We start from the raw sequence: 25,723 nt of genomic DNA on the forward strand, positions 1-25,723 counted from the left end.
CAGGTTGGAGAGTCATTCTGATATGCCAAGGTTGTGGGTTTGATCCCCGGTCAGGGCACAGAATCAGCCAATGATTGCATGAATAAATGGAACAACAAATTAATGTTTCTCTCAAAGAAGTCAGTAAAATAAGACATTTGGGTCCTGTTCTTATTTTAAATCTCCTGAGGGTTTATGTTTTGTTCAAAGCAGGCCCTCAAACTCCCAACCGGACCACAGGAACGCACAGAGAGGCAGAGGCGGTAGATGAGTATTACCCGATTTATTAGAGATCTCTTCAACATAAAAAGAGGAAGGGGTGGCAGGGGTGGGGCCCGGGGCTGCATATGAGTGTTATCAGGGCCAGCAGTGGCTGTAAGGTTACAGAGGCGCCCAGGAGGCTGCGCTCTGGATTGTCACATACCAGACCAGGGGCTGAGCACGCGGAAGCCCCGGTGAGAATTAAGACACACAAGGTTTGCAGTTTCGTTGTGTTTTGAAATCAGTTCAGCCATAAAAACAAGGTTGGGATGGGGACCGTGGGCTGTGGTGACAGTACCATGGCAAGAGACCCCATCAGGGATGGGAGTATTGCACTAAGCCAGGTGGTGGAAGGGGTTGGGGGTTTGAGAGGCGGCTGGCAGGGGACACACAGAAGGTTCTACCTTGTCAGCCTCAGGAAATGCCTTTCGTTTTTACAGTACAGCAAGTCAGACGCTGCCCATGTTCTCAGCGACAGCGGCCATCAGAGATGAGTCAGGAGAGAAACGGGGGCAATTTACAGATTTCCATCTTTGGGGGGCCGGGTGGGGGACGGCTGGGTTGGCCCAGGCCTTCCTGGTCAGGGGTCTGAGGAAGGCCATGGGTCCACTACAGTTATAAATAAGGTCTTGCCTTCCTGCCCCCCTGCCCAGAAAAGAATGGACAAATGCCTCCCATCAGCACAGTCCTGGGACAAAGAATACAACACAAAATGGGTCTCCAAAGGGGTCTTCCTGACTTAACACGAAAACAGAAATGTCATATCCAGGAGGTTTGCAAATTTCTCCTACAAGTCAGCATCCAACCACTGCACTTGTTCTGTGATTCACTCAGGAGAGCCCAAGGGGCCCAGCAGGGGCTGGGCCTGATGGGGCCACACAGCAACTCCCTTGCTCGTTTCTATACTGACCAAGGATGCCCTGGACGCAGGGCCCACTGCCCCAGGACTGTGCAGCTCCACTGGTCATCGCCAGTGGGGCTCAGGATGTCTCTGGGGCCCAGCCTCTGGGGGCCTGGGTGGTGACTCTCACGTTGGTGTTTGGGTGACGCAGCTGTCCCTGTTAGTCCTCCAGAAGTCTGCCTGCTCAGCCTGCCTGCCTTCTTGGTGGGACTGGTCAGAACAGACTGGTGACTTGTGGCCAGAGTGTCTGCAGACAGCGCTGGTCTGAAATCCAGGTGAGGGTGTTCCCCAGGGTCTGGACAAATGCTCCTTGGGCAGTAGGGAGAGAATGCTGTCTTGCTTCTTGTTCAGGCTGCCTGCAGGTTATTCTGGCGGATTCTCTGAGGGCCCCCTTCCCCAGGCTGCACAGAGTCTCCCATGGCCCTGCTCAGAGCTGAGGTGCTGCCCCTGCGCAGACAGCAAGAGAGCCTTCGGGGTGCAGCCTGGTTCCCCAGGGAAGAGTGGACAGCAGCCAGATCAACAGGTTCCTCCAGCAGGCTGTCTGAGGTGGGATGAGGAGGGACCTGCATAGCAAGAACCAGCAACAGTATATGCAGCTTGCAAAGGACTCAAAAAGTCAGATTCCGAGATCAGCGAGTTATCTAGCTGTCTCAGGCTCCACCAGGGAGGCCGGGGCTGGGGAGAAATTCTTCCAAAAGAAGTGGCTTCTATTCCGGGCCGGTTCCCAGCTGTTCCCATGTGGGCCAGAGCTGGCGGGGGTCCACAGAGTGGGCAGGGGGCAGCCATCACTGACATTCATCTCAGGGGGTGGAAGTGTGTCTAGGGGGAGGAGTGAGAGACTTTGCAAAGCTGCCGGCTACAGCAGCCCCTCCGGACACAGCAGCGTATCCTGGCGGTCGCCCAGGGGGGCCCTGGAATGGCCAGCCCTGCTGAAGATGACAAAAATAAAAATACTGTTTTTCATTAAAGAATTTTTTCCTTTAATCTGCACAGGTGTCTTCATCATTTAAAAATGAGAGAGAGGCTGCCCACCTGTCATGGGGGGACTCTTGCTGCAGAGTCTGTCCCTCTAGGCCTTGTGCCTGCCCCTGGGGAGGGCCCTGCTCCAGGACACAAGCTCTCCGTTCGGAAATCCTTCTTTGAAAAGGTGTCCCCCATCACTTGGGCCCTATCTTCCAGACACTAGGCGGTCCACATGGATGAGAGAGACGTCCACAGCCCTGAGCTCCATCGAGAGAGGGGGTGGCCGTGTGTCCATATTCTAGTCACTGCCAGGTTATTTCTGCTCCAAGTCACCTGGGAGGCGGGGGTGGTGTGAAACATACGCTGAGAGATGGAGGAGTCAGCAGGGTGGTGAGCCACCCCAGGCCACCAGGCGGCCTCCCCCAAGGACAGATGCCCGGCACCCAGCCCACAAACCTGAGCTGAGAGCAGCTGCTGGGCACAGGTGTGTGGCTTCCAGAGGTGCCCTGGGAACCAGTGGGGACCTGGTGGCCCTTCTTCTAGGTGCCCATCCAAGATAGACAGAGGCGGAGCAGGGTGGTGCCTGCGGACACTCAGCAGGATTTTCACCTGGAATGGCTGGACCACTGGGTCACAGGTCCCCAAAGCCAATGAGCCTTGTTCTCTCAGCAAGACACATGCAAGCATAGCAAAGAACCAAAAAGTGCATAGAATGAAGTGTCTTCTTTTCCCATTGTGTTTTTTTTTGTTTTGTTTTTTGTTTTAGTAAAAAAAGCAGCTGTGTGCTGCTGTCTCTGTGCAAAGAGTAAGGACCCAAAATAAATACATGATTGGAAACTCAGGAAGGTTCACAGTATCACAGGCGCAGGTAGTTGACGGAACCGGGGTCATTGCTTTGGGGCCCGGAGCATCAGCGACCATCGCCAAGGGGAGGGTGTGGGCGAGTGAGATCCAGTGGCAGCCAGGTGGCATCTCCTGTGCTCTGGGCCGAGCTGGGCTGGCCAAGTGTATGCTCCACTCCTATGGGTTGGTGATTCGTAGAAATTACTGCAGAAGGCAAGAGAGGCAGGTGAGGGCGAGATGAGCCGCAGCTGGACCCCCCACCCATTGGGCCTCCCATGATGGGGCCTGGCCCCACCATTGATGCCTCAGGCCAGGGACTCCATGTGCCATGAGGGCTGGACACAGACCCCAAAATACTTACCCATGGGCCACCACACAGGAAGAGCCCAGGCCTACCCCTCCCGCCCAGACCTGTTTCCCCCTCTGTCCTTGGGGTGCTCTCAGCCCCAAGTAGGCCAGGCTGGCAGGCCATGGGCACACTTACTGTGTCGCTCTCGCCGTCGGAGGCTGAGTGGGCCTGTGCACTATAGTGGAGCGGGGAGTACACCCAGCTCCTCTCATCGGTGGGCTGGAGGGCGGGCAGGCGGCACGTGCAGGAAGGGCGCAGAGAAGAGCAGGGTGTGAGGAGGCACCAGAGAGGTGAGAGGGAGGAAGGAAGAAACAGAAATAAAAGAGGCGGACCCCCAATGCAGGACAAGTGGGCAGCTCGGCCCCCGGCTGCCCTCTCCCTGATGGGGACCTGCCCCCAACCTGGACGGGCCTTGAGATGGGCAGGACCGGGGTTGAGTGGCCGGAGCAGGCAGGGTGGGCAGCAGAAGCAGTGAGTGCAGTCGGGGCGGGGAGCAAAGGTGGCAGGAGCTTGGTGTACTGTGCTGTCCTCTCTCCTCCTCCTCCTCCTCCTCTGCCCACCCGTGACACCTAGCCCAGCAGCACCCAAACCCAGATCCTGCCTGCCATGCAAGCTCTGGGGGCGCTTGAAGGTGCAAGGTGGCGGGAGGCCTAGTGCTCTTCCAGCTGTGTCTGGGGAAGGGGTTCCCCATTCTGTCATCAGATTGGGGGCAGGCGTGCTTCCCTGCCAGGTCTGTTCCCATCTCAGCTGTCTTCTTTCTTCCTTCTCTCGCCCAGGAGCCTCCACTCCTGGCCTTCAAAGCCCCGAGGCCTGAGGACCTTTACCCCGGCTCAAGCCTCTGTTGTGAGCACCAGACCTGGGCACACACCTGCCCTGGCCATGTCCACCTGGCTGCCCCCAGGCCCTAAACCTACTACAGCCACAACCAACAAGCCCCCAGACCCACCTCTCCTGTACTCACTGCCCCTCAGAGCCCACTTGCTGCTTCCCCCAACCTCTGCGTCTGCTCAACACCACCTTCCCTGCAGCTCTCACAGGCCAGACCCCTGTGCCCATCTGTGGCCTAGCACAAAGGCACACAGGGCAGCAGGGCAAGACACTACTGCAGGCCCCACTCATTCCTTCACACGGTTATGGCACAATACAAAACCCTGCTCATCCGCAGCAGCTCGCTCCGCCTCCCCTGCCCACCTGGGAGCCTGGAGGCCAGGGCCAGGCTGTCTGGGGGCTGCTTGTACCCAGTGCCCAGCACAGGGAAGCTGCAGGAGGGATTGACACTGACATATATATATACTTTAAAAAAAAAAAGTGAGAAAAGAGAGTCCCACTGGAACCTCTGTAGAGAGCTGGGTCTGGGGGAGGGAGGGACCCAGAAACTAGGGATGACCCCATTAGAGTTAGGTCAAGGGCACATCTTTCCTGCAGGCCTGAGGGTCCTTCTTGCCACTCATCCAGCCTCCACACTTCCGTTTCCACTGCGCCCCCTGCCGAGACACTCTTTCCTCTTCATTTCCACACCCCACGTCTTTTAAAGTCCAGGTCAACCCCCTCGAGGCACCTCTGCAAACTGCTCCCCCCAGGGATCCCTTGGGGGCTGCTGTGTGTCCCCAGCTGATGGGTCATGAAGTCACCTCTGGGGGACGGCATCCCCATGCTGGGAGGACAGTGTGGCAGGAGGGAGTGGTGAAGTAGTCTTGACACCCAGTGGCAAGCAGGGGGGTTGCTGTTGGGGCTGTGGTGTGAGCCTCCTCTTGAGAACAGAAACTCTCTCCAGTTCTTTACCCTGTTCCACCCATTCACACTGTGCGGCTCTGGGCAGGTTACTTGGCCTCTCTGGGCCCTTCATTTATTGCTCATAACGACGATAACAGGACTGATAAGGCCACTGCTGCATGACATCTACATAGCGTCCCACTGGGTGGATGAGTGTCGACTACACACAAAGGCTGGACTCAGAATTTGTTTAAACTGTGTGCTCTTGTGGGCTCCCTGAGGAGCAGAGGCCTCAGTTATTCCATCTGTGAAATGGGTATGAAGATACTAGCTCCTCTCTCCTGTAGCTAAGAGTCAGCTTTGCAGGCCCTTATTGACCCATGTGACCATCCCCATCAGAAGGGCAGATGCCCCTTGGGGAGCCATCAGCAGGAAAGTCTTAATGAATGAGAAGTGTCCGCCTGACTTGTCCCTCGCTTGGAAGGGCTGGGAAGAGGTGGCCTGGGGCTGGGGTTCAAATGTAGATTCCACCATGGCCAGGCCCGCTGAGCACCAGCCGTGCACCTGTTGGCCGCTGATGCTAACTTCACAGGAGATTAAGTGACATCCCTGCAGGACACACACAGCAGGGCACCTGCACAGTTATCATGATTATTTTCCCCAAGTCCCTTCTCAGAGGGGCAGGGGCTGGGCTTCCTGGAGGCCTGCTGTGGTCACTTACAGTCCCCGAGGAGCTCAGCGTCATGGCCCGCAGTCGGCGATGCCGGGGAGAGTAAATCCAGTACCTCCCATCCGTGAACTGGGTGGGCCGGGAGGGCGGAGGAGGCAAAGAGAGGACAGGATGAGGGGACAGGAATGCAGAATCCAGCTGAGGTCAGGAAGGTCAGGTGGAGAGGGTACTAGGCGGGGCAGGTAGCCAATGGCAAAGCAGTAGGAGAGTTTGGGGGTGTCAGGGTCACACTGTGGCCTCTACCTTCTCTGCTACCCCTTGTGGCCCAGCCACCCACTCACAGGACATAGCCCAACCACCTCACACATGATTCGAGAGAACAGGATGTAAGTCAAGCCCCAGGGATGGGAAAATGATGGCTGGTAGGGAGGACAGCATACAGTGTGCCCCCTACAGTTCCTGGAGGGGCCCTGTGACCCAGCAGCACTGGCTCAGGACAGCAGGTGGTGGTAGTTAAGAAGCAGCGATAGCAGCAGAGGGCCCGGCCCACCCAGGCCTGGAGGTTTGAGGCCAGGCGCCAGGACCAGGGCAGTGGGCAGCCCGCAGCTCACTTTCCCTTGGGAGGCAGAGATGACAATGGAGGTCTGGGAAGAGGGCAGGCAGCTGGGCTGCAGCATCGGGCATTCTCTGTTGCAACTGGGGCCATCTGACCCCTGACCCACCATCGAGGGCCAGTGGACTAGACTTTGCAGGCTCCTGGCCACCCAGTACCTACCTCACCCAGGCTCCCGGCTCATCTAATCTGTGCCTACAGGAGATGTAAAGGGGGAGGTGACCCCAGATTTGGGAGGGAGGCCCCGGTCTCCGGGACAGGGCCCCTTCCTGCTGTGATGAACCCCGCCTTGTTCAGGAACAGCCGCATGTCCTCGGCCAGGGAAGACGGAGGCATGAGGCCCACCTGCCCCCTGCCACATTTCCCTTGCCCCCTAAGGACAGGGCCCACCCAGCCACCCCATCACCCAGGAGGAGAAGATCCACAGCATTTCCAGCACAGACCCAGGACCCAGGGGCCCATTGGGGCTGAGAGCGTGAGGACTCGGGTGATTCCCAGGGGGACCGGGTGGCAAAGCTGGGGCCTTGGCTTTTGCCAGGCAGTGGTCACAGGGTCTGGGGAGCAAGGCCCAGGGACGTTTCCTGGCCTTGGGATGCCTGGCCTGGGTATGAGGGGGGAGCTCACATGCCACGTGGGTGTGCACGTGTTCAAGAGTAGATCACGTGAGTGCCGTCAGCATGTAAGAGCACTGTGAGTGTGGTGTGCAAGAACATGTGCAGGTGTGTGTGTGCCTCTCAAATGTGAGTGTGTGAGCGTGTCCATGTCAGTGTGCACGTGTACAAATGCGGGAGTGTGTGCTTGTGAACACGTGTACACATGTGCATGTGTACAGGGGTATGATAGTGTGTGCAATGTGTGTCCATGTGTGTGGGCATGTCAGCGAATGTGCATGCATGAGCACATGTGGGTCGAGGGCCCTGTGACGAGAGAGAGCCCCTGGAGGACTTACAAAGTAGATGTCGGTGGCGGGCGTGTCCTCCTCATCCGAGGCCTGGCTGGCGGGCTCGGAAGCCTGGCTGGCGGTTTCCGCTTCAACAACAATGGCAGAGGTACCGGCCGGGGAAGCCTCCACCCTGGGGACAGGGCAGGACATGGGAGTCCCGGGCCAGGCCCTCAGCAGTCCCTCCTTTCCTCGCCCACTCCCTCTCACCCTCCTGCCCCCCCTTATCAGTGTGTCACCGCGGAGACAAGTCTTAGGAAGCCAAGTAAAACTGAACACCCCCCGTTTTGTCATGGCCCAGGTAATAACTGGCCTACCTGGACCTCTCCCCTCAACACAGGCACACAAACTGGCCTGGCCTTCCCACTTACTCCCACTGCACCCTCTACAGAGACTGGGTGAACGTAGAGCCTCACCTTCCTTCTCTGAGCCTCAGTTCCTCATCTGTAAAGTGGGGACATGCAGGTCTGAGCACTTACGGTATGCCGAGCCTGCTCTAGAGCCTTGTGTGAATGAACCCACTGAATCTCCCTTGGGAAGGGTTTGCTGCTGTTCCGTATCACAGGTGAGGAGACTGAGACTGAAGAGATGGTGAGCATCATGCCCAGGCCTCAGCTGAAAGCTATGTGATTGCTACGTAATTTTCATTTCATGAATAAATGACAAGCTCTAAGGTGACAGAGCGTTCCTAACTGGCGAAGTTGTTCTTCAGTCATGTTTCAGGTCAGGCTGTTTTTCTGGGCAAAGACTGAGTGATATGTTACACTGCAAGACTTCAGTTAAGGGCAAAAAGCACAGTGGCAGAGACTGGAGTGTGCGTGTGTGCGTGTAAAATAAACTCCTGATGGCAAAGTGAAGCCTGGGAATGTGGTGTCAATGCCAAGGTCTCTTAAAATAGAACAGCAAAAAAATACAATAAAATAAAAATAGAACAGAAATTCTAAATTATAGAATTAAATAGACCAAACGGATGAGAAATAAATTAAGACATAAAGAAACTGACAGCAATCAATACATTGACAGAACAGACAGAGAACTTTCCACTCCCTGGCAAAAAAATACACATTTCTCCCATATGTCCATGGATATTAAAAACCATAAAACCAAAAAACTACTGTGGTACTTAACCATAAAGACTTTCATCTGTTTTAAAAAATAGCATAGGTTTTTTTAGGCCACTTTTCAACTCAAGAGTAAAATCAGAGTTAAGTACTAAAAGGGTAAAAAAAATCCTTAGGTACCCAGAAGTGCAGAGACACTCCTAAATACTAGTAAACCTCAGTCCATGGTCTCTCTCCCTGAGCACTGCTGATATCAGGGCTGGGTCACTCTCGGTGGGGGGCTGTCATGGGCACTGTGGGGTACTGGGTAGCATCCCTGGCCCCCACCCACTCAATGTCAGGAGCACCCCCAGTTGTGACAACCAAAGATGTCCCCAGACATTGCCCATTGTCATCAGGGGGCAGGACCACCCCCAGGTAGGTGAAAGCCTCACTGCCTTAGATCAAAGAGGACCTTAAAAGGAAAATCATAACTATCCATAAAGAGCCAGCATAAAAAGGAACTGCTTCATGTCAAAACTCTTGGGACAGTAAAAGCAGCACTCAGAGGAAAATGCATAGCCTTAAGTGCCTCTTATCAAAGAAGAAAAAAGGAACTTAAGCACTCAACCTATGCCGAAGTAAAAGAAACAAATGAGAAAACAAATCAGAAGTTAGAAGAAAAAAATTACTGATGAGTTAAAGTGATGAAACAAGAACAAAATATGAGAGGAGAAAGGGTGACTAAGACCAAAAGTGATCCTTTGAAGAAACTGGCCAGTCATCTTTCCCAAGTGCAGGCAGGCTAAGAGTGAGGGAAGGGAGGAGAAAGAATCGCAGATCACCACCGAGGTACATCCCTGGACTGACACATTACATGCAGCTCTGTGAGTGCAACTATGCTCCCCAGCACCTCAGTTCCTGAAGCCCCATTCCCATGCCTCTGCTCCCCAGAATAAATTTCCCAGCCTGCCTTGCTGCCAGCTGGCCATGTGACCATGCTCAGCCAATGAGATTGGGGCAGAAGTTGAGTACAGAAACCAGGCAACAGGAGAGCATGGACCACATGGACTGGATGGTCACTCACCCCTCTTCCTCCTCCTTGGGGACCACGATCTCCACACTGCATGCGGGCTCCACCTGCACTGTGATCTGCTGCAGGTCCTCCTCTACGCGTGCCTCCTCCTGGGGCCTGGAGGCAGTGGGATGACATGCTCAATTTCCCTCCTCTCCCACCTCACTTCCCAGGAACTCCAGCTGAGCTCTGGGCAGGTGCTGATTTCAGTCCCATGGGGTCTGAGGTGCTATCTCTAGGTGCCAACCAACCAGGGCCCTAAGCTGGTCCAGCTCAGGCCTAGTCCTTTTGGCTGCCACACCCAGCTGGGGGCTTTGAGGGGACAGCAAATGACCGTTCACTTGGGGTTGTCCTGGGACTCTGGCACCAGCAGGGGGCACAATGATGGGCGACATGAATCCTGCCCCCATTCCTGGGGTGGCTTGGAACCCGCCTAGGACCTGAACTAGGGGTGGGGTGGTTTGGGGGCCCAGAAGCTGAGGCCCCTGTTGAAGGTGGTGGGAGCCTTTGGGCAGCCAGCAGGCAGCTGGACAGAGGGAGATGTACTTTTCGCTAAATGTGCTTTGTACCATGACTTTCTTTTCAACTGGAAAGAATTATCCTCCCAAAAGCTAATTGTGGAGAGCAACCCCTATTCACTACAGCTGTGTGACAAGATCAAACAACTGGGAACAACCCAAGTGTTCCCCAAGAGCAGGAACAATCTGTTAGAAGGAAGAGAACTGCCTGGCCGGTGTGGCTCAGTGGTTGAGCATCAACCTAGGAACCAAGAGGTCACAGTTTGATTCCCAGTGAGGACACATGCCCGGGTTGTGGGCTTGATCCCCAGTAGCGGGTGTGCAGGGGGCAGCTGATTGATAATGTTTCTCTCTCGTCAATGTTTCCTTCTATCCCTCTTCCTTTCCCTCTCTCTCTCTCTAAAAATCAATAAGAACATTTTTTAAAAAAGAGAAGGAAGAGAACCAGTAAAGGCCCATACCAACAACCTTCATCTGGAAGTGACAAAGCAGGGAACAGGGGCACAGAGCCACAGCTTTTGTCAAAGCAAAAGGGAGAAACAGGCCTGAGTGTATGTTTGCTTGTATATTCATAAAATACCTCCAGAGAGAGGGAAAAAGACATGTAGGGGGTGCTCCCAGGGAAGGGACTGGGCATGGAGCAGAGGCAGGCATCTCACTGTGTGCACTTTTATATCTCTTAGAATAAAAAAGAAAAAGAAAGGATTAACAAGTGCAGGGGAGGGGGCACCCAGGTAGGAGTGAAACACAAAGTGACTCGAGATTCTGTGTGGTTCTAGAGCAGGGGTGGGCAGACTTTTTGACTCGAGGGTCACAATGGGTTCTTAAACTGGACCGAAACATGGATGGAGTGTTTGTGTGAACTAATATAAACTCAAAGTAAACATCATTACATAAAAGGGTACTGTCTTTTTTTTTTTTTTTTTTTTTTTTTTAGTTTTATTCATTTCAAACGGGCCGGATCTGGCCCGCGGGCTGTAGTTTGCCTTCTGTGCTCTAGAGCCTGAAGATTAATCGCTAAAATAAATCTGTTCCCAGGAAAGAAGGGTGTTGGGTGGAAATGTGGAGGGGTGAGCTGTGCAGAGGGAAGGGGAGAGCGGAAAGGAGGGCAAAGGAGCTCTGCAGGGAGGAGTTGGGGAGACTGTGGGGACTAGAGAGGAGACTGGAAGGGAGGGGGCTGGGGGCTCATCTTACCGGCTATCCTGTCCAGAGGACTGTGTGCGCCGCCTTCCGAGAGAACACAAACAGGTGGAATAGATGGAACAGGTAGGGAGGCCTCCCCACCTGCCCCACCCCTCCCAGGCCCTGTGCTGGCCCCTCCTCTTAGGAATGCAGCCCTACCTCTGAGCCGCCCCCACCTCCGGGGCCCCCTTCTGCTCACCTGTACCTTGGCTGCTCTGAGGTCTCTGAGGGGGACCGCTCCGGGATGGACAGGGATGTGGAGGACAGGGTCGTGGCGATGGATGCAGTGGTGGCCTCCTCAAAAGAAGGTGGTGTGCAGGGCAGGAGGTCAGGCCGGCCTGTGGGGAGGAGGCAGTGGGTACCTATGGGAGCCAGGCTCCAGGGCCTGCTGCAGGGACTCTGGGCTCTACTGCAGCTCCCACTGGTCACTCACAGTTTTCCCCAGCACAAGGGATTCCAGTACCTTCCTGCTGCTCTCAAACTAAAATCCAAGCTGCCTTCCTTCGGTCCTGCCCTACCTGCCCTCATCACCTCCCTGCCTTCACCGCCTCCCTCACACTCACTCTGCTGCAGCCACACGGGCCTCCTTATTGTTCCTCCAACACACCAGGCACTGTCCTGCCCCAGGACCTTTGCGCATGCAGTTTCTCCCTTGATGCTATTCCCCAGCCCCTCCCTGACTGGAATCTTCGACGCTGGTTGCTTGGAGGGACCTCCAGAACATCAGGCCCAACCCACTGAGCACTTCCTCCTTCTAGGTCTGTGTCACCCCCAGGGCGGTGCTTTCTATGCTTAGTTCTCCCTGCAGGTCTTCCTGGGCCTCGTCCCAGCTATTCCCTACTCCCCAGGTGCCGCAGATGTTGAACTGGAAGGGGACCCCTCCCATTCGGGCTTAGCCCAGCTGCGGGGGTCCCTTTCCTCACACGCATTGCTATTGTTGCTCCCTGCACCCCTCCCCCTAACCCCCTAGGGATGGTGTCTTTCCCCAGCAGCTGCCTCATTTCTCCTGTCACAATGTGCCCACTCCCACTGCCCAGTCACCTTCGTCCTCCAGCGTGGGGTAGCTGCGGGCGCCCCGCAGGTCGTACTGCGTGTCCTCCCGCTCACTGGGGATCTGGCTGGCTGAGAAGGCAGCTGTGGGCCCCAGGGGTTTGACGGCCAACAAGGCACCACGGCCCTTCTTGGATGGTGATGACTTCAGGGCTGGGGAGGGAGAGTGGTTGATGTGCTTGGGGCGGCGACAAGGCAGGGCCCCTCAGACCTCCATCTCTCCTTTGCGTGAAAGTGTGGTGGGCACCGAGGGGCCCACCCCTTGTACACACGGCCCTCACTGTTCCAGTTCCAGCCTGTCCCTCAAGCCTGGGCCTGGAGGCAATGGGATGACGTGCTCAGGAACAACGCTCTTCCTGGAGAAAGCCCTGCCCTGCTTTCCGCCTGGCTCTGCCCACCAACAGAGATGGAACCTAGCACCTCCGCTCTTGGTCCTCCAGAAACAGCAGCTGCATCAGCAGCTGCCAATGTTTATTTGAGCACTTTGGGGCCTCATCACCTTTGTCCCAGCCCACCATCGCTGTGCCCAACATTCACACAAGAAAATGGAAAGCCCTGGGGAGTGCGAGGCTCAGAGCCAAGGACCTGGCCCCCAGCCAGGCTGTGTGGCCTGGGGGAATAGCTCAGCCTCTCTTGACCCCAGCATCCTCGTCTGCAACAAGGTCAAGTGAGGCAGGGAACCCCGTAACACTGCACCAGGCCTGGCCTGTCATCACCCGTCACCGTCCTCTCCTTGCTCCATGGTGGCTAGCGCAGCTCCCAGCACACACTAGGTGCTCAACTTTTCCTGTGCACAACCATTCAGTCCCCCGAAGCCAGCACTCTCCTCGGGACTACAGTGGGAATAACATCCCAAGAAGGTCCCAGGAAGTGGTGTGCTGGTCAAGTTAACACGCATCTCTCTTTGGAGACAAAGCTGGATTTGTGGTGTTGGCCTATTTTCATGGTATAAATGTTCCCCCAGTCAGTTGCAAGCTACTGACTAAATGTCACAGAACATGGAGCTGCCTCGGCTTATGAGCCAACTCCAGGAGGTGGGCTGGCTTGCAGCCCACCTAGGCCTGGGCTGGGCTGGGAGAGTGGTCCCACGTGCGGAGCACACCACAGGGTTTGAGACCTGGGGAGGAGGCACACACAGACATACACTGAGTTCCTACTATGTACCAGGCCCCACGCTGGACACTGGGGAACAGTGACCAAGGCCAGCAAGCACCCTGTATTTTTTGGAGGGGGCTGAGGGGTAGAAGACACACAGACACGTTGGGAGCAAGACTCTTTTGGATGGCACGTGGGATCTCAGCCTGGGGTGTGCACCAGGGTCGGGGACCCTCCAGGCCCAGGACACATGTGGGGCCTCGGAGACCACCCACAGAGCGAGAGCCATTACCGCTCACCCTGGAACCTTCCCTGACAATGTCTAGTTAGGCCAATGACCATCTCAGTGCCACCAAACTCACATGTCCTTAGTGACAGAGCGAGGCTATGGGCAGCCCTGCTGAATGCTGGCACTGGACTTGTATGAAACACATGTTGCCCTCACAGCTCTGTACAGATGGGGAAACTGAGGACCATGATCTCTACTGGCTGGAGGTCCACACAGACAGAATGAGGCAAAGCCAGAACTCAGACGTGGACACGGGCACCAGGCCCTGTGCTGACCTGTGTGGCGCGGCTGCCTGACTACCCTGTTCTCGGGACCAAGTCCCTGACTGAGCCCCGGGGCTGACCAAGCAGCAGAACGAGGCACCTGGTTTACCGCACTCTTGGCTGCCTGCTTGCCTCTCTCCACACCCCAGGTCCCTCCTGCTCAAAAGGCAGGTAAACTCACAGGAGTTCTTCCGAAAGACTGTGTTGCTCATGAACTTGAAGAAGCGCTCGGCGTAGAAGCTGGGCCGGTGGACGGAGACAGTGTCCTGGGAAGAGATGTGGGGGCCCGAGGGCAAGCAGGGGTGTGAGCACTATGGCTCCCTGTGTCCCACAGGACAGCCCAGAACAGACCACTGTGGGGGGTGGGGGTGGGGTGCGCCTCCTCTGTGGAGGGGATAAGAGGGTCCCAGCACGGGGCTTTCTGGAGGGGACCCAGGGAATCAGGTAAGAGGGGCAGGAAGGGGTGTGGAAGATTTTTACATTGTAAACCTATCTGTATTTGTAATTTTTTGAGCCACGTGAATAATTATTCAAAGAACAAATAGCTATTCAAAGTAAACGGATAAATATCAAAATTAAGGAACCAGAGGGATTTTCTACAGCAGGGGTTGTCAGAGCACGGCCTAACACCTGTTTTGTAAGTAAAGTGTTTTTTGTTGTTGTTTTTAAAATGTACTTTTATTGATTTCAGAGAGGGAGATAGAGAAACATCAATGATGAGAGAGAATCATTGATTGGCTGCCTCCTGTATGCCCCACACTGGGGATTCTCTCTCATCATTGATGTTTCTATCCCTCTCTCCCTCTCCCTTACTCTCTCTGAAATCAATTATGAAAACACACACACTTTTTTTCTTTTTTTTAACCGTTTGAGTCCCAAGCAGCGCAATTGCGCTGCTTGGTATTTCTCGACATAAAATAAAACAAGCGCTATCACGCTGTTTGGGTCTTTTCGTACTCATTTAGAGAAAGCGCGGTTGCGCTGTTTGGGATTCTTCGACAGTGTTTTTTCAATACCCCCTGGGACTCAAACGAATCGTATGTTTTCTCGACATAAAATCTCAGCAGCGCAATCGCGCTGCTTGGGACTCAAACGGTTAAAAAAGAGCCTCCTGCTGGTTGGCCACCTGGATCTTCTCAATGCACATTCTGAAAGCTCCCGCTTGACCCTCCAAACACTCTCTGAGGGGTGTGGAAGATTGTAGATTGGGATCTTAGCATTTTACAGACTGTAAGCAAATGGATAGCCCTTAACACTTTAGTAAGAATTTGTCTGAAAAGGGGGGTGCCATAGAAGGAAAGTTATCTACCAGGGCTGGCTGTTGCCAGAGTTGGACCAGGGGTGTGAGGGCTGCCAGGGTCCCACAAGTGGGCTGTTTGGCTCCCAGTGGTTGGTTCTCACAGTTTTTTATATTTAGAATTAATCCACTGCCGGGGTTTCCATGTTGGCAGTGCTCAGGAAAAATTGCATTGCAAGCTTTTCTCAAGCAACGGAAATGTTCTGCTGAAGTGGGTCACATGCCCACCTGGCAACAGGAGTCAGAGCTGTGTGGTGCTGCCCCTGGGCCAATACCCCCTCACACTGCACAGTTCCAGATTCTTCTTTGGCTGGCCCCTGACTTTCCCAGTCAGGCTGTCCTTGGGAAGCCTTCCAATCAGCTTGGGGGTCCCCTCCTCTAGGAAGTCTTCCTGTATCCCTCATAGATGGCTCAGACCCACTGACCCCTTGCCCTGTGACTGTCTGCTGTACAGCTACTCCAGGAAGGGGGGGACATGTCTCTCAGTTCTTTAGCACCTGTGCCTGGCAGGGAGATGGTCAGTGCACTTGTGGACTGACAGATGGAATGAATGAGTGAATGAATGAATGAATGATGCTCACCCCATCGTGGACAAGTGCCTTCCAGGTGTGTTCCAGCTTCTTGATGAACCTGGCAGAGAAAAAGCACCCAGAACATCAGCCAAATCTTTGGGTCCAGGAGTTCTCTACCAGGGCAATCCTGTCCCCAGAAGACACTGGGCAATGTTTGGGGACATTTGTGGTCATCACAACTGCAGGTGCTCCTGGCTTCAAGCAGGCGAAGCAGCCCTGGTTTAAAGGAACTAAAGCTGTCTGCTCCCACTACCGCTGATCTGGAGGAGGAAGCGAAAGGGCCAGGGTGCTTGGCCCTCCGTGGCGGACAGACTGCTGGTGCCTCCCAGAGCCTGCCTTTCCTCTTTCCTCCTGGCCTAGACAGAGCCAGGCTCCTCTCTACTAGAGTCAGTGCCTTGAACCATGGCCCCCAGCCAGGACCCTATCACACATCTGGGCTGGGTACAATGCCATCTCCCTCCTGCAGCCTTCCTGAACGCCCCTCGTCTGTGGGGGAAGAATCCCTCCTTATGACACCACTACCCCCACTTATTTGCTGCCATGTGCTACCCACTCCTTCGGCCCCCCTGCCCCCTGGGGCCTGGGCAGAAATCCTGGCCAGCTACTTCAAAAGCTACCTAACCCTGCTCCAACCCGAGGGAGATCTTGCAGAAAGATGCCTACAGGAGACAAGGTCAGCCCTCCCATATGAAAACAAAACAAAACAAAACAAAACAAAACAAAAAACAGGCTGTGAAAGTCGAAGGGCAGAAGCAGCTGATTTTTACAAAGTCAGTCCTTACTTATAGGTTCTGAGACTAACAGAAACAATGTATAACAAAAACAACTTTACCACAGGCTAACTGATATAAACATGAGTTATGTTCCTAGGCATCTCAGCAATGTTATAATGCAACCAAGTTGAACGAAATGATGATGTTCAAGGACCTGCTACATTTAAAAAAGAGAAGCACGCAAAGAAGAAATCGGCCTTGACCTGTCTTCGACATTACTGAGTCCCTAGGACAAATCTAGATTCCGGGGGTGGAATCTCTAGGTTGGGGACCAAATGCTCCCGTTATGGGAGGGCTGGGGAGGAGGGCGGCCAACAGGAGCCTTCCTGAAGGCTAAGAGGCCCTGCAAGCAGACAGCACCCGGCTTCCCTGAGCAGGTGCACCTGGGGACTAGGCACCCACCTGTAGGACTGCAGGATGTCGATGATCCCGATGTGCAGCAGCAGACGCTCCCCTCGGCCATTCACGGCGGGGATCCCACCCATCCTGGAGAGAGAGGAGCCAGAGCGCCATCACCCACACATCCAGGCCAGAGGACCAGGGACTGGCCCCGCCTGCTCAGGTCTAGGTGGGAGGGGGCTGGGGCCCCAATCCTGGTCTGGGACTTGGGGGGAGACAAGGGTGAAAGGAAAGAGGAGCCTGGGGTTTAAGAATCCACATGAGCCCTGGTGGTGTGACTCAGTGGTTGAATGTAAACCTATGAACCAGGAGGTCACGGTGTGATTCCTGGTCAGGGCACATGCCCAGGTTGCAGGTGCAATCCCCAGTAGAAAGCATGCAGGAGGCAGCCGATCAATGGTTCTCTCATCATTGATGTTTCTATCTTTCCCTCCCTCTCTCTTCCTCTCTGTAAAAAATAAATAAAATATATTAAAAAAAAAAAAAGAATCCATATGAGCCTGGGTGGTGTGGCTCAGTGGTTGAATGTAGACCTATGAACCAGGAGGTCACGGTGTGATTCCTGGTCAGGGCACATGCCCAGGTTGCAGGTGCGATCCCCAGTAGAAAGCATGCAGGAGGCAGCCGATCAATGGTTCTCTCATCATTGATGTTTCTATCTCTCCCTTCCTCTCAGAAATCAATTAAAAAATATTTTTAAAAATCCACATGACCCCTATAGGTCGTAGCTTGGCTGGACCTTCAGCGGGGGTCCCAGCACAGGGGACCCCCATCTTGGCATGGGATGGAGCAACTCTACCAGCCAGCTCAAATTCAAAGCTGGAGGCCTGAGGCTGCTGAAGGGTCACAGCTAAGAGGCCCAGGTGCACACACACATACACATGGTGCACTTGCATGCACTCATGCAACTTGCACACATATGCATGTATATGCATACACACAGTTGCTCACACAATTACACTCATAGTGCACACACACACACACACACATACACACTTGCGTAATACGCATACATATGCACACGCACACTCCCAGGCAGGACTGCAAGGGCTCTTGGGTGTAGTGTGGGGAGTTAATTGCCTCACGTAGCCTCAATCCTCAACATGCCCAGCCCAGATGGTTAATGAGGTTACACGATGTAGCAGCTATCCTGAAGCCACCATAACCCAAACCCACCAACATCAGGCTCTGCTCACTGCACTCCATGCACTGCTGAGCTCACCTGCATGCCCTGCCATCCCCTGCCAGGCCCTGTGCAGATCCTACAAACATGCCAGGATGGTCTGAGGTCAGGGCCAGCTGTGCAGGGCCTTTGCACATGCCACTCCCTCCCACCTTGCTCAGTCGTAGCCCTGTGCCTGGTTCCCTCTGCCTTCCACAGCTGGTGGCCTAGTACAGTGGCTGGGCTGGGGTCAAGCCTTGGCCCCCCCCCACCAGCTGGCTGTGCACACAGGATAGCTATCTCCACCCCACCTCTGAGCCTCTTTCCCCAGCTACAGATGGGGAGGTGGCCCCTCCTCCTCCAGGGCCCCCGTAAGGACAGAACAGGGTAATGTAGGTAGAGAGTCCAGCTGGTTCCCAGCATGGTCAGTGCATGGCTCATGAACATCGTGACCCATCTATAGCAGTTCTCGTCCGGGATGACCCTGCCTTAGGGGCCACTGGGACATGCCTGGGGATATCTGTGGTTATCACGCCCAGGGTACTGGTAGCATCGAGTGAGTAGGGACCAGGGATGCTGCTCAGTACCCCAGTGTCCAGGAGAGTGCCCCACTGAGAGTGATAAGGCCTCAGTGTCCCCAGTGCTGAGGAAGGGGACATGCCATGAGTCTGTCTCCCTGACTAAGCCCTCAGGGCAGGATCAGGTTGGAGGTTGAGGCTGAGGGGGTGCAGTCGGGACATGCTCCTCTCTATGACCTTGCCATTTGGCACGGCCACCTTTTATCTTTGGGGAAGCAACGCGCTCAATCCTCCCATTGGTGGGTTCTGGGTTAGGTATCTTGCTACAAAGGGGCTCTCCCATCCCCAGTCATCTCCATATCCTGTGCCACCTTTCAACATCTGTCTAGTTGTGCTTCACACAGTGGGGTCCAGCAGGAGGGAGGGGACCTCTATGTTTCCCATGTGGATGGACAATGGCCTGAATCCACTGATCAGTGTCTGCCGAGGTCGAGACACCCTGGCCATAGCTGTGCGTCATCTGTCTGACCTTCACCAGGCCTGGTGGGCAGACACTGCTGTGCCTGTGTACAGACCAGAAACTGGCCACAGACAGGCTTCTGCCTGGTCTGCTTTGTCATTGCTTGCCTTCTGTGCCAGCTCCCCCTGCCCATGTTCACACCTGGCCAGAGGGGTGGGTAGAGACAAGAGCTGGAAGCCCCGCCAGCCCCACTACCTACGTGTCATCCGTCTCGATGGCCTCCCCACACGCGGCCCCGCCCTGGATGGACTCCATGGCTGTGGAGTAGAGCGCCTTCTGACCGAGCGGCCGCTTCTCATCTGCCGTGCTCTGGGCACCCTCAGCCTGCCACTCCCGCTCCTGCTGGTCGATGTTGTGCACACCCAGGAGCAGGCTGTAGTCCATGATCTTGAAGCTCTCCAGCACCTACCGAGTGTGTGTGGGGGGAGAGCGTCAGGACACACGCCCTGTCCCCCTCCCCCTGCCCCCAAACCTGGTGGTGATCTCAAGCTGTGCACTCTGTATCTCTGTCCATTCAGTCTCCACAGCCACGCCGGGAGACCCTATTGCTATCCCCATTTCACAGACAAGGAGACCAAGGGTGGAAGGCCAGGCTGTGCAGCAGGCAGATGGCGGCAGAGCTGGGATTGGGTGTAACCCTAAGCCAGGCTGCCTCTCTGAGACCGGACAGAAAGCTTCCTCCCCTGAGACAAAGCAGCTGACTCTGCGCTCCCACTTCCCTGGCGCCAGTTGGGGAGCCTGGGTGCTGTGGATGCAACACCCACTCCAGCCCCACAGTGGAGTCCAGGCACATGACCATCAGGCTCGGGGGATGAACCCCCCAGATGCCGAAAGGCCCTGAGACTTCAAAGTGGTTTTCTGGTGACACTGTGTGAGGTTTTCCATAGGGTCTGTGAGCTGAGGACAAGAGAGGACCCAGCCCAGCCCCTGACAGCTGAGGATCTCGGCAGGGACGCCCCTTGCCAGGTCTCTGTTTCCTCATCGCTAAAGGGGGAGTGGCCTGACCTTCCAGGCTGTGGGACGGGTGGGGGTGGGCGCAGCTCGTGAAGACCCTGGCAGAGCATTCCTTATCCCTAAAAAGCACCTGCTGTGGAAGAGGGCGGCACGGAGCCAGGAGTGCTGGGTGGTGGGGCAGGTCTGGACCTGAGGTGCCTCTTAGGGGCCATGAGAATGTCGAGCTGCTTCTGTGGGTTTGGGTTGTGTGGTAGGAACAGTCTGATTAGGACACAGGGACGAGGGGAGCAGAAGGGAGCCTGGTGCCGGGCTATGTATCTCGGGCTCACTCTGCACTAGCGTTCACCAGCATCGCCGGTTCACAGATGGGAACACTGAGGCTGAAAGAGGCTTAGGACCACACAGGGGCGTGTGTCCCAAGGTCCCCACCCTTAACCACCTGCACTCGCCAGGGCAAGGGGGCCTCTCTGGCCCTAAGTTCCTCCTCTGCAGTGGGACTGGGGCAGCAGGGCTGGGGCCAAGGCTCACCAGGCAGTCCCGCTGCAGCGTCTTGACGAGCGCAGAAAAGGTGTCAGCGTCCAGCAGGAGTCCCTCGGGCATGTCCTGGATGAAGTCCAGGTCCTTGTAGGTGGGGATGCTCTTCTCCCGTTCCTTCTTGCTGGCCCGCCGCTTGTATGTGGAGCCCTTGAGATCAAACTTGAGGTGCATCTTGACCATGCGTGGCAGGATGTTGTTCATGACCACCACGCGGATGTTCTTGCCCCCGGACTGCACGCAGTACAACCCATAGAACTTGGGCAGGAGCGTCCGCGGATTCTGGTTGAGGTTCTGGGGGGTGTGGGAGAGGGGAACGTGTCGGTAGACAGCAGCCAGGAGGCCACGCTCTGCCTCGTAGCCACTCCCACACGCCCTGGCCTCACACACAGCCACTCAGATCTCAGGCCAGAGGTCACCTCCTCCCTGACCGAACACCTCCTTCCCCAGCGCCCCAACTTTACACGGGTCACATCAGCCAGTTTAATTCTCTATCTCCCCATCCAAACGGAAGCTCCAGGAGGGCCTGTTTCTACCAGGCCAGGTCCAGAGACATGGCCTTTCGATAAAGAACCCCACGGGACACCACGAGGTGTCTGGGCCCAGCTTCCCACCAGGTCAGACTAGGTGTCCCTCTTCCCAGCCCACCCTAGGGTTCCCCAACCCCAGAGCAGGGGCTGGCAAACTCCAGCCCGAGGGCCAACTCCATCCAGCTGCTTGTTCTCATACTAATGGTTTTATGTTGAAGAGTTGAAAAAACATACAAGAAAAATAGCATTTTGTGATGTAAAAACTTCATAAAATTCACATTTCAGTGTCCATAAATAAAGTTTTATTGGCACTCTGCCTGCCTATCTGCTCAGGCACTGTCTATAGTGGTGTTCCTGCTGCAATGGCAGAGCTGAGCTGTAGAGACAGGCTTTTAGCTCACACAGCTGTCGATCTAGGGGACACAGGGGTCCCACCAAGATCACACATGGCGGATGAGGGATGCCCTAAGAGAGATGGTCACAACCTGGGAAGAGAGATGGTCACAACCTGGGCAGAGCACCCAGAGGGGTCTGTCCCTATGCCCACCAGGTCGGCACAGCAGGGCAGTCGACACTCAGGTGGAGCCCACCTGAGTATGAGGACCCCCGCTCCCAACCCTGCCCAGGGGCCTGATATGCCTTTTGAGTCCTGAGTCATACCAGAATGGGGATGCCCAAGCAGCTGGTCCTTTGCGAGGTGCCAGCTGGTGGCCCAGCTCCTCTTCCCCCGTGCCTCTGAGTCACCAAATGCCGAAGCACTCTGTCCATGAGACACAATTTCTGGACCAGGACTCAGGGACATCGGTGGGGTAGAGAATGGAACAGGACCTAAACAGCAATTCCTGCTCACAAGTGTGGGGGGACTGCCTGAGGGGGTCTCTGAGGGTGAGGCCATGAGACCCAGGAAGAGCCTTGGGGACCCCTCTGCCAGGGCCTTAGAGCCTTTGCTCCTGTGAAAAGGAGCTGGGGGCAGAGCGGAATTGCTGCATGTGCCGAGAGGAAGAGGGGTGTAAGGTTGGGGGAGGCAGACAGGCGCTGGAAGGAAGCCCAGGACACTGGCCCCAACCCCTGGAGCCTTGCGGGAACCCATGACCCCTACCATGTAGTAGCCGGGCAGCAGTTTCTGCAGGAACTCTGCCTCTTTGTGCATCACCGTCTTAATGATGAACTCATCGTCGCTGGTGACGTAGAAGAGGGAGCCGCTGGCGCCAGGGTTGGACAGCTCGATCAGAGGCTCATTGCACAGTGAGTACTGGAAGGAGAGCGGTGAGTGGGTGGGGGGGTCCCAGCTATGATGAGCTCATAGGAGACAGTAACGTCTGCTTTGCTGGCAGGCTCTCTTCCTCCCTCCTGTGTTGAAGGAAAAGGAGCCCCAACCTACAGCCAGCAAGGAACTGAGTGCCGCCAATGACAACATGAGCTTGGCATTGGACCCTTCCCCAGTCTAGTGTCACATGGGACCCCAACTACTTCCCACCTCCTGATTACAACCCTGAGCAAAGAACCCTGCTAAGCTGCACCCAATTCTTGATCCACAAAAACTGTGAGGTTACAGCCAGGTGGTGTTTTGAGCCACTGAGCCTGTGCTAACTTGTTACAAAGCAACAACTGACTAACACACCTACCAAGTAATCATCTGGCCGGATGCCGAAGAGCTCCCGGAAGTAGCGGAAGGCGACAGGTGCATAGGTCTTGAACCTGAAGTCCTGGAAGTGGTGAGCGGGAGTGAGGTTGCTGCCTTCACTGTGGAGGAAGGAGGGAGGAAAGCCTGTGAGGGATGGTGCCTCTAGGTGCTGTGCTCCACGGCCTTCCCTCAGTGGCCAAACTGAAAGGCAACTTGAGGCTTCCAATGGGACCCAGGGCTGTGGCCAGTCTCAGGAGACCCAGTATCCACTCTCTGGTCCTTCCTTGGCAAGAGTCCACCACATGGCTGAGCACATGACCACCTGCAATGAGACCACTGCCCAGCCTCTCTTGCAGCCAGGTGTGGTCAGGTGACTGTACCTGGCCAGTGAGCTGTGAGTGGGGCAGAAATGATGTGTGTCATTTCCTGGTTGTGCCCTAAAGGAAAGGGGAATGTGCTATCCTCCCCCTTCTCCTTCCTGCTGTTAGAATGCAGATGTGATGGCAGAAGCCTAGGCAGCCACCTGGGCTGCTGATTAGAAAAGCTGCATATTGAGGATGGGGGAGCAACAAGAAGGAACCCAGGACCCACCTGACCAGCCCTGGATTGCCTATAGGCTTTTCTGTGTGTGTGAGAAAGAGAAAAAAACAAACTTCTTTTTTCCCCTATTAAAAAAACACCACTGTTACACTGGCTCTCTCTGACTCAGCAGCAAACTAATATCCTAATGGATACCGAGTCAGACCTTGAAGTCAGACACCAGTAAAGGCTATTTGCAGCAGAGAAGGGAGCTCGGAGAACACGAGGCTGTTTCGTATGACAACACTGTGTCTGTCGGGGGGGCTGCTGGGAGGCGTGGGAGCCAGGCCTACCTGGGGAAGAAGATGCTCTCCACGACGTAGAAGTCCTGCATAAGCACGTCTCGCTCCGGCTTGGAGCTCAGGTTGCCCACGGTGTAGCCAATGCCCAGCTGGATGGCCCCCTTCAGGGTGGAAGACGTGGTCTGTGGGGAAACGCAGCCACATCAAGACCTACCCCTGGGTCAGCCCCTACCCCAGCCCTGGGCCCCAGGGTCCTACTAGCATTTATTACAGATTTGCAGGCCTCAGGCTAGTTGCTTGGCCTGCACAGCCACACAGCAAAGAAGTGGGTTGGCTAAGACTCCAATACTGCCTCTTATGACCCCAAGGCCCATTTTCAATCAAGATTCTAGAACATTCCAACATCTCAAAACTGCCCTGATGCAGCAGCAGTCTATCCACCATCAGGGTTTTTTGGAAGAAGGGGGCACAACGTATGGAGAGACACCCAACTTCATTTCTGTAGACCTGGGTTTCTTCTACCCACTTTCTAGGTGATTCATATCAGCATGACCAGAGAACGACATTGGCTCTCTGTGCCTGTTTCTCCATCTGTAGCCAGGAATGGAGATGACCGTGTGTTAGTTCATGTGAATGGTCCGGACCAAAAGCTGCCTATGCCTAAGAAGCATTCGCTGTTTGCACTTTTCTCATCACTGTGGTTTACGGTGTCACTGTGGCTCTAAGCAGCATGTGCATCACTGAGGAAAGCTATCTCAACCTTCAGTCTCTGATTCTGGGCCCCAGCACCCCCGTCACAGGTGCAATAGCAGGAGGGCCGGCAGGAGTTAGCTTCTGCCCCTGAGCAAGTCCATCCTGTGCGGGGGTCTCGCAGCCTCCAGCTGCCTCTTCTCCTGAACCCCTCACTGACAGGGCTTGCTCTACCCTCCACACTCAACTCCCTCAAGATGCCATCAACAGAACACATGTTTCTCCAGAGGAGATACACAAACGGCCAACAGCACAGGAGAAGATAAGCAACACCATTAGCCATCAGGAAAAGCAAATCAAAACCACAGTGAGATATTACTTCACATGCACTAGAATGGGTGTAATCAGAATGACAGACAAGTGCTGGTGAGGACCAGGACACACTGGAATCCCTGTGCACAGTTGGTGGGAATGGATAATGGGGCAGCCACTGTGTTAAACAGTCCAATACAGCGGTTCTCAACTTGTGGGTCACAACCCCTTTGGCGGTCGAACGACCCTTTCACAGGGGTCGCCTAAGACCATCCTGCATATCAGATATTTACATTACGATTCATAACAGTAGCAACATTACAGTTATGAAGTAGCAATGAAAATAATTTTATGGTTGGGTCACAACATGAGGAACTGTATTTAAAGGGCCAGAAGGTTGAGAACCACTGGTCTAATATTCCTCAAATGTATACAAAGAGTTTCTGTGTGACCCAGCAATTCCACGGCTAGGTATATGCTCCAAAGAGATAAAAGCATGTCTGTAAAAACTTGCATACAAATTTTCATAGCAGCATTATTCATAACAGCCCCAAAGTGGAAACAAGCCAAATGTCCATCGATGGGTGAATGGATAAACACAATGTGTTCACCCACATGGTGGAATATTACTCATCCATGAAAAGGAATGAAGCACTGACACTCACTACAATGTGGATGGAGCTTGAACACATCGTGCTCAGTGAGAGAAGCTAGATCCAAAAGGCTACACAGTGTGTGAGTCCATTTATGTGAAATGTCCAGAACAGGCACATCCAGAGATGGGAAGTGGGTAGGGGGATGGGGAATGACTACTAATAGAAATGAGGTATCTTTAAAAAAAAAAAAAAAATATATATATATATATATATATATATATATAGAGAGAGAGAGAGAGAGAGAGAGAGAGAGAGAGAGGGAGAGAGAGAGAGAGAGATGTTTCAGAGAGGAAGGGAGGGAGAGGGAGAGATAGAAACATCAATCAATGATGAGAGAGAATCATTGATTGGCTGCCTCCTGCATGACCCCTACTGGGGCTCGAGCCTGCATCCTGGGCATGTGCCTCGACTGGGAATAGAACTGTGACCTCCTGGTTCATAGGTCAATGCTCAACCAGTGAGCCACACCAGCCAGACCGGGACGGGGTATCTTTTAGGGGAAATGGGAATATTCTAAAATTAACTGTGGTGATAACTGCACAACTCTGTGAATTCTCTAGAGACCACTGAATTGTACACTTCAAAGGGGGGAAATCACAGGGTGTGTGTACACTCTC

At 54.6% G+C, this 25,723-nt stretch overlaps 1 protein-coding gene across 7 annotated transcripts in view; it reads right to left on the minus strand.

The window, feature by feature from the left end:
* Positions 1 to 243: 243 nt before the first annotated feature.
* The window catches only part of PIP5K1C (phosphatidylinositol-4-phosphate 5-kinase type 1 gamma), a 55,018-nt gene continuing 29,538 nt past the window's right edge, over positions 244 to 25,723 (minus strand). The window contains exons 4-19 of one of the 7 annotated variants that reach the window (XM_006105932.3): positions 23,500 to 23,630; positions 22,629 to 22,746; positions 22,103 to 22,255; positions 20,468 to 20,767; positions 19,185 to 19,390; positions 16,789 to 16,872; positions 15,623 to 15,671; positions 13,926 to 14,010; positions 12,089 to 12,250; positions 11,247 to 11,385; positions 11,060 to 11,092; positions 9,360 to 9,464; positions 7,242 to 7,365; positions 5,731 to 5,808; positions 3,432 to 3,515; positions 3,015 to 3,151 (exon numbers count right to left, since the gene is read on the minus strand). In XM_006105932.3, coding sequence (XP_006105994.1) covers positions 3,149 to 3,151; positions 3,432 to 3,515; positions 5,731 to 5,808; positions 7,242 to 7,365; positions 9,360 to 9,464; positions 11,060 to 11,092; positions 11,247 to 11,385; positions 12,089 to 12,250; positions 13,926 to 14,010; positions 15,623 to 15,671; positions 16,789 to 16,872; positions 19,185 to 19,390; positions 20,468 to 20,767; positions 22,103 to 22,255; positions 22,629 to 22,746; positions 23,500 to 23,630 — 1,854 coding nt within the window. In that variant the 3' untranslated portion in view covers positions 3,015 to 3,148. Of the gene's footprint in view, positions 2,068 to 2,271; positions 2,438 to 2,560; positions 3,152 to 3,431; positions 3,516 to 4,611; positions 5,809 to 7,241; positions 7,366 to 9,359; positions 9,465 to 11,059; positions 11,093 to 11,246; positions 11,386 to 12,088; positions 12,251 to 13,925; positions 14,011 to 15,622; positions 15,672 to 16,788; positions 16,873 to 19,184; positions 19,391 to 20,467; positions 20,768 to 22,102; positions 22,256 to 22,628; positions 22,747 to 23,499; positions 23,631 to 25,723 lie in introns of those variants that run through there. The other 6 variants (XR_002827014.1, XM_006105934.3, XR_002827016.1 and 3 more) reach the window with 6 other exon arrangements.

This window comes from Myotis lucifugus, unplaced genomic scaffold, assembly GCF_000147115.1.
Source record: "Myotis lucifugus unplaced genomic scaffold, Myoluc2.0 scaffold_737, whole genome shotgun sequence".
Lineage (NCBI taxonomy): Eukaryota > Metazoa > Chordata > Mammalia > Chiroptera > Vespertilionidae > Myotis > Myotis lucifugus.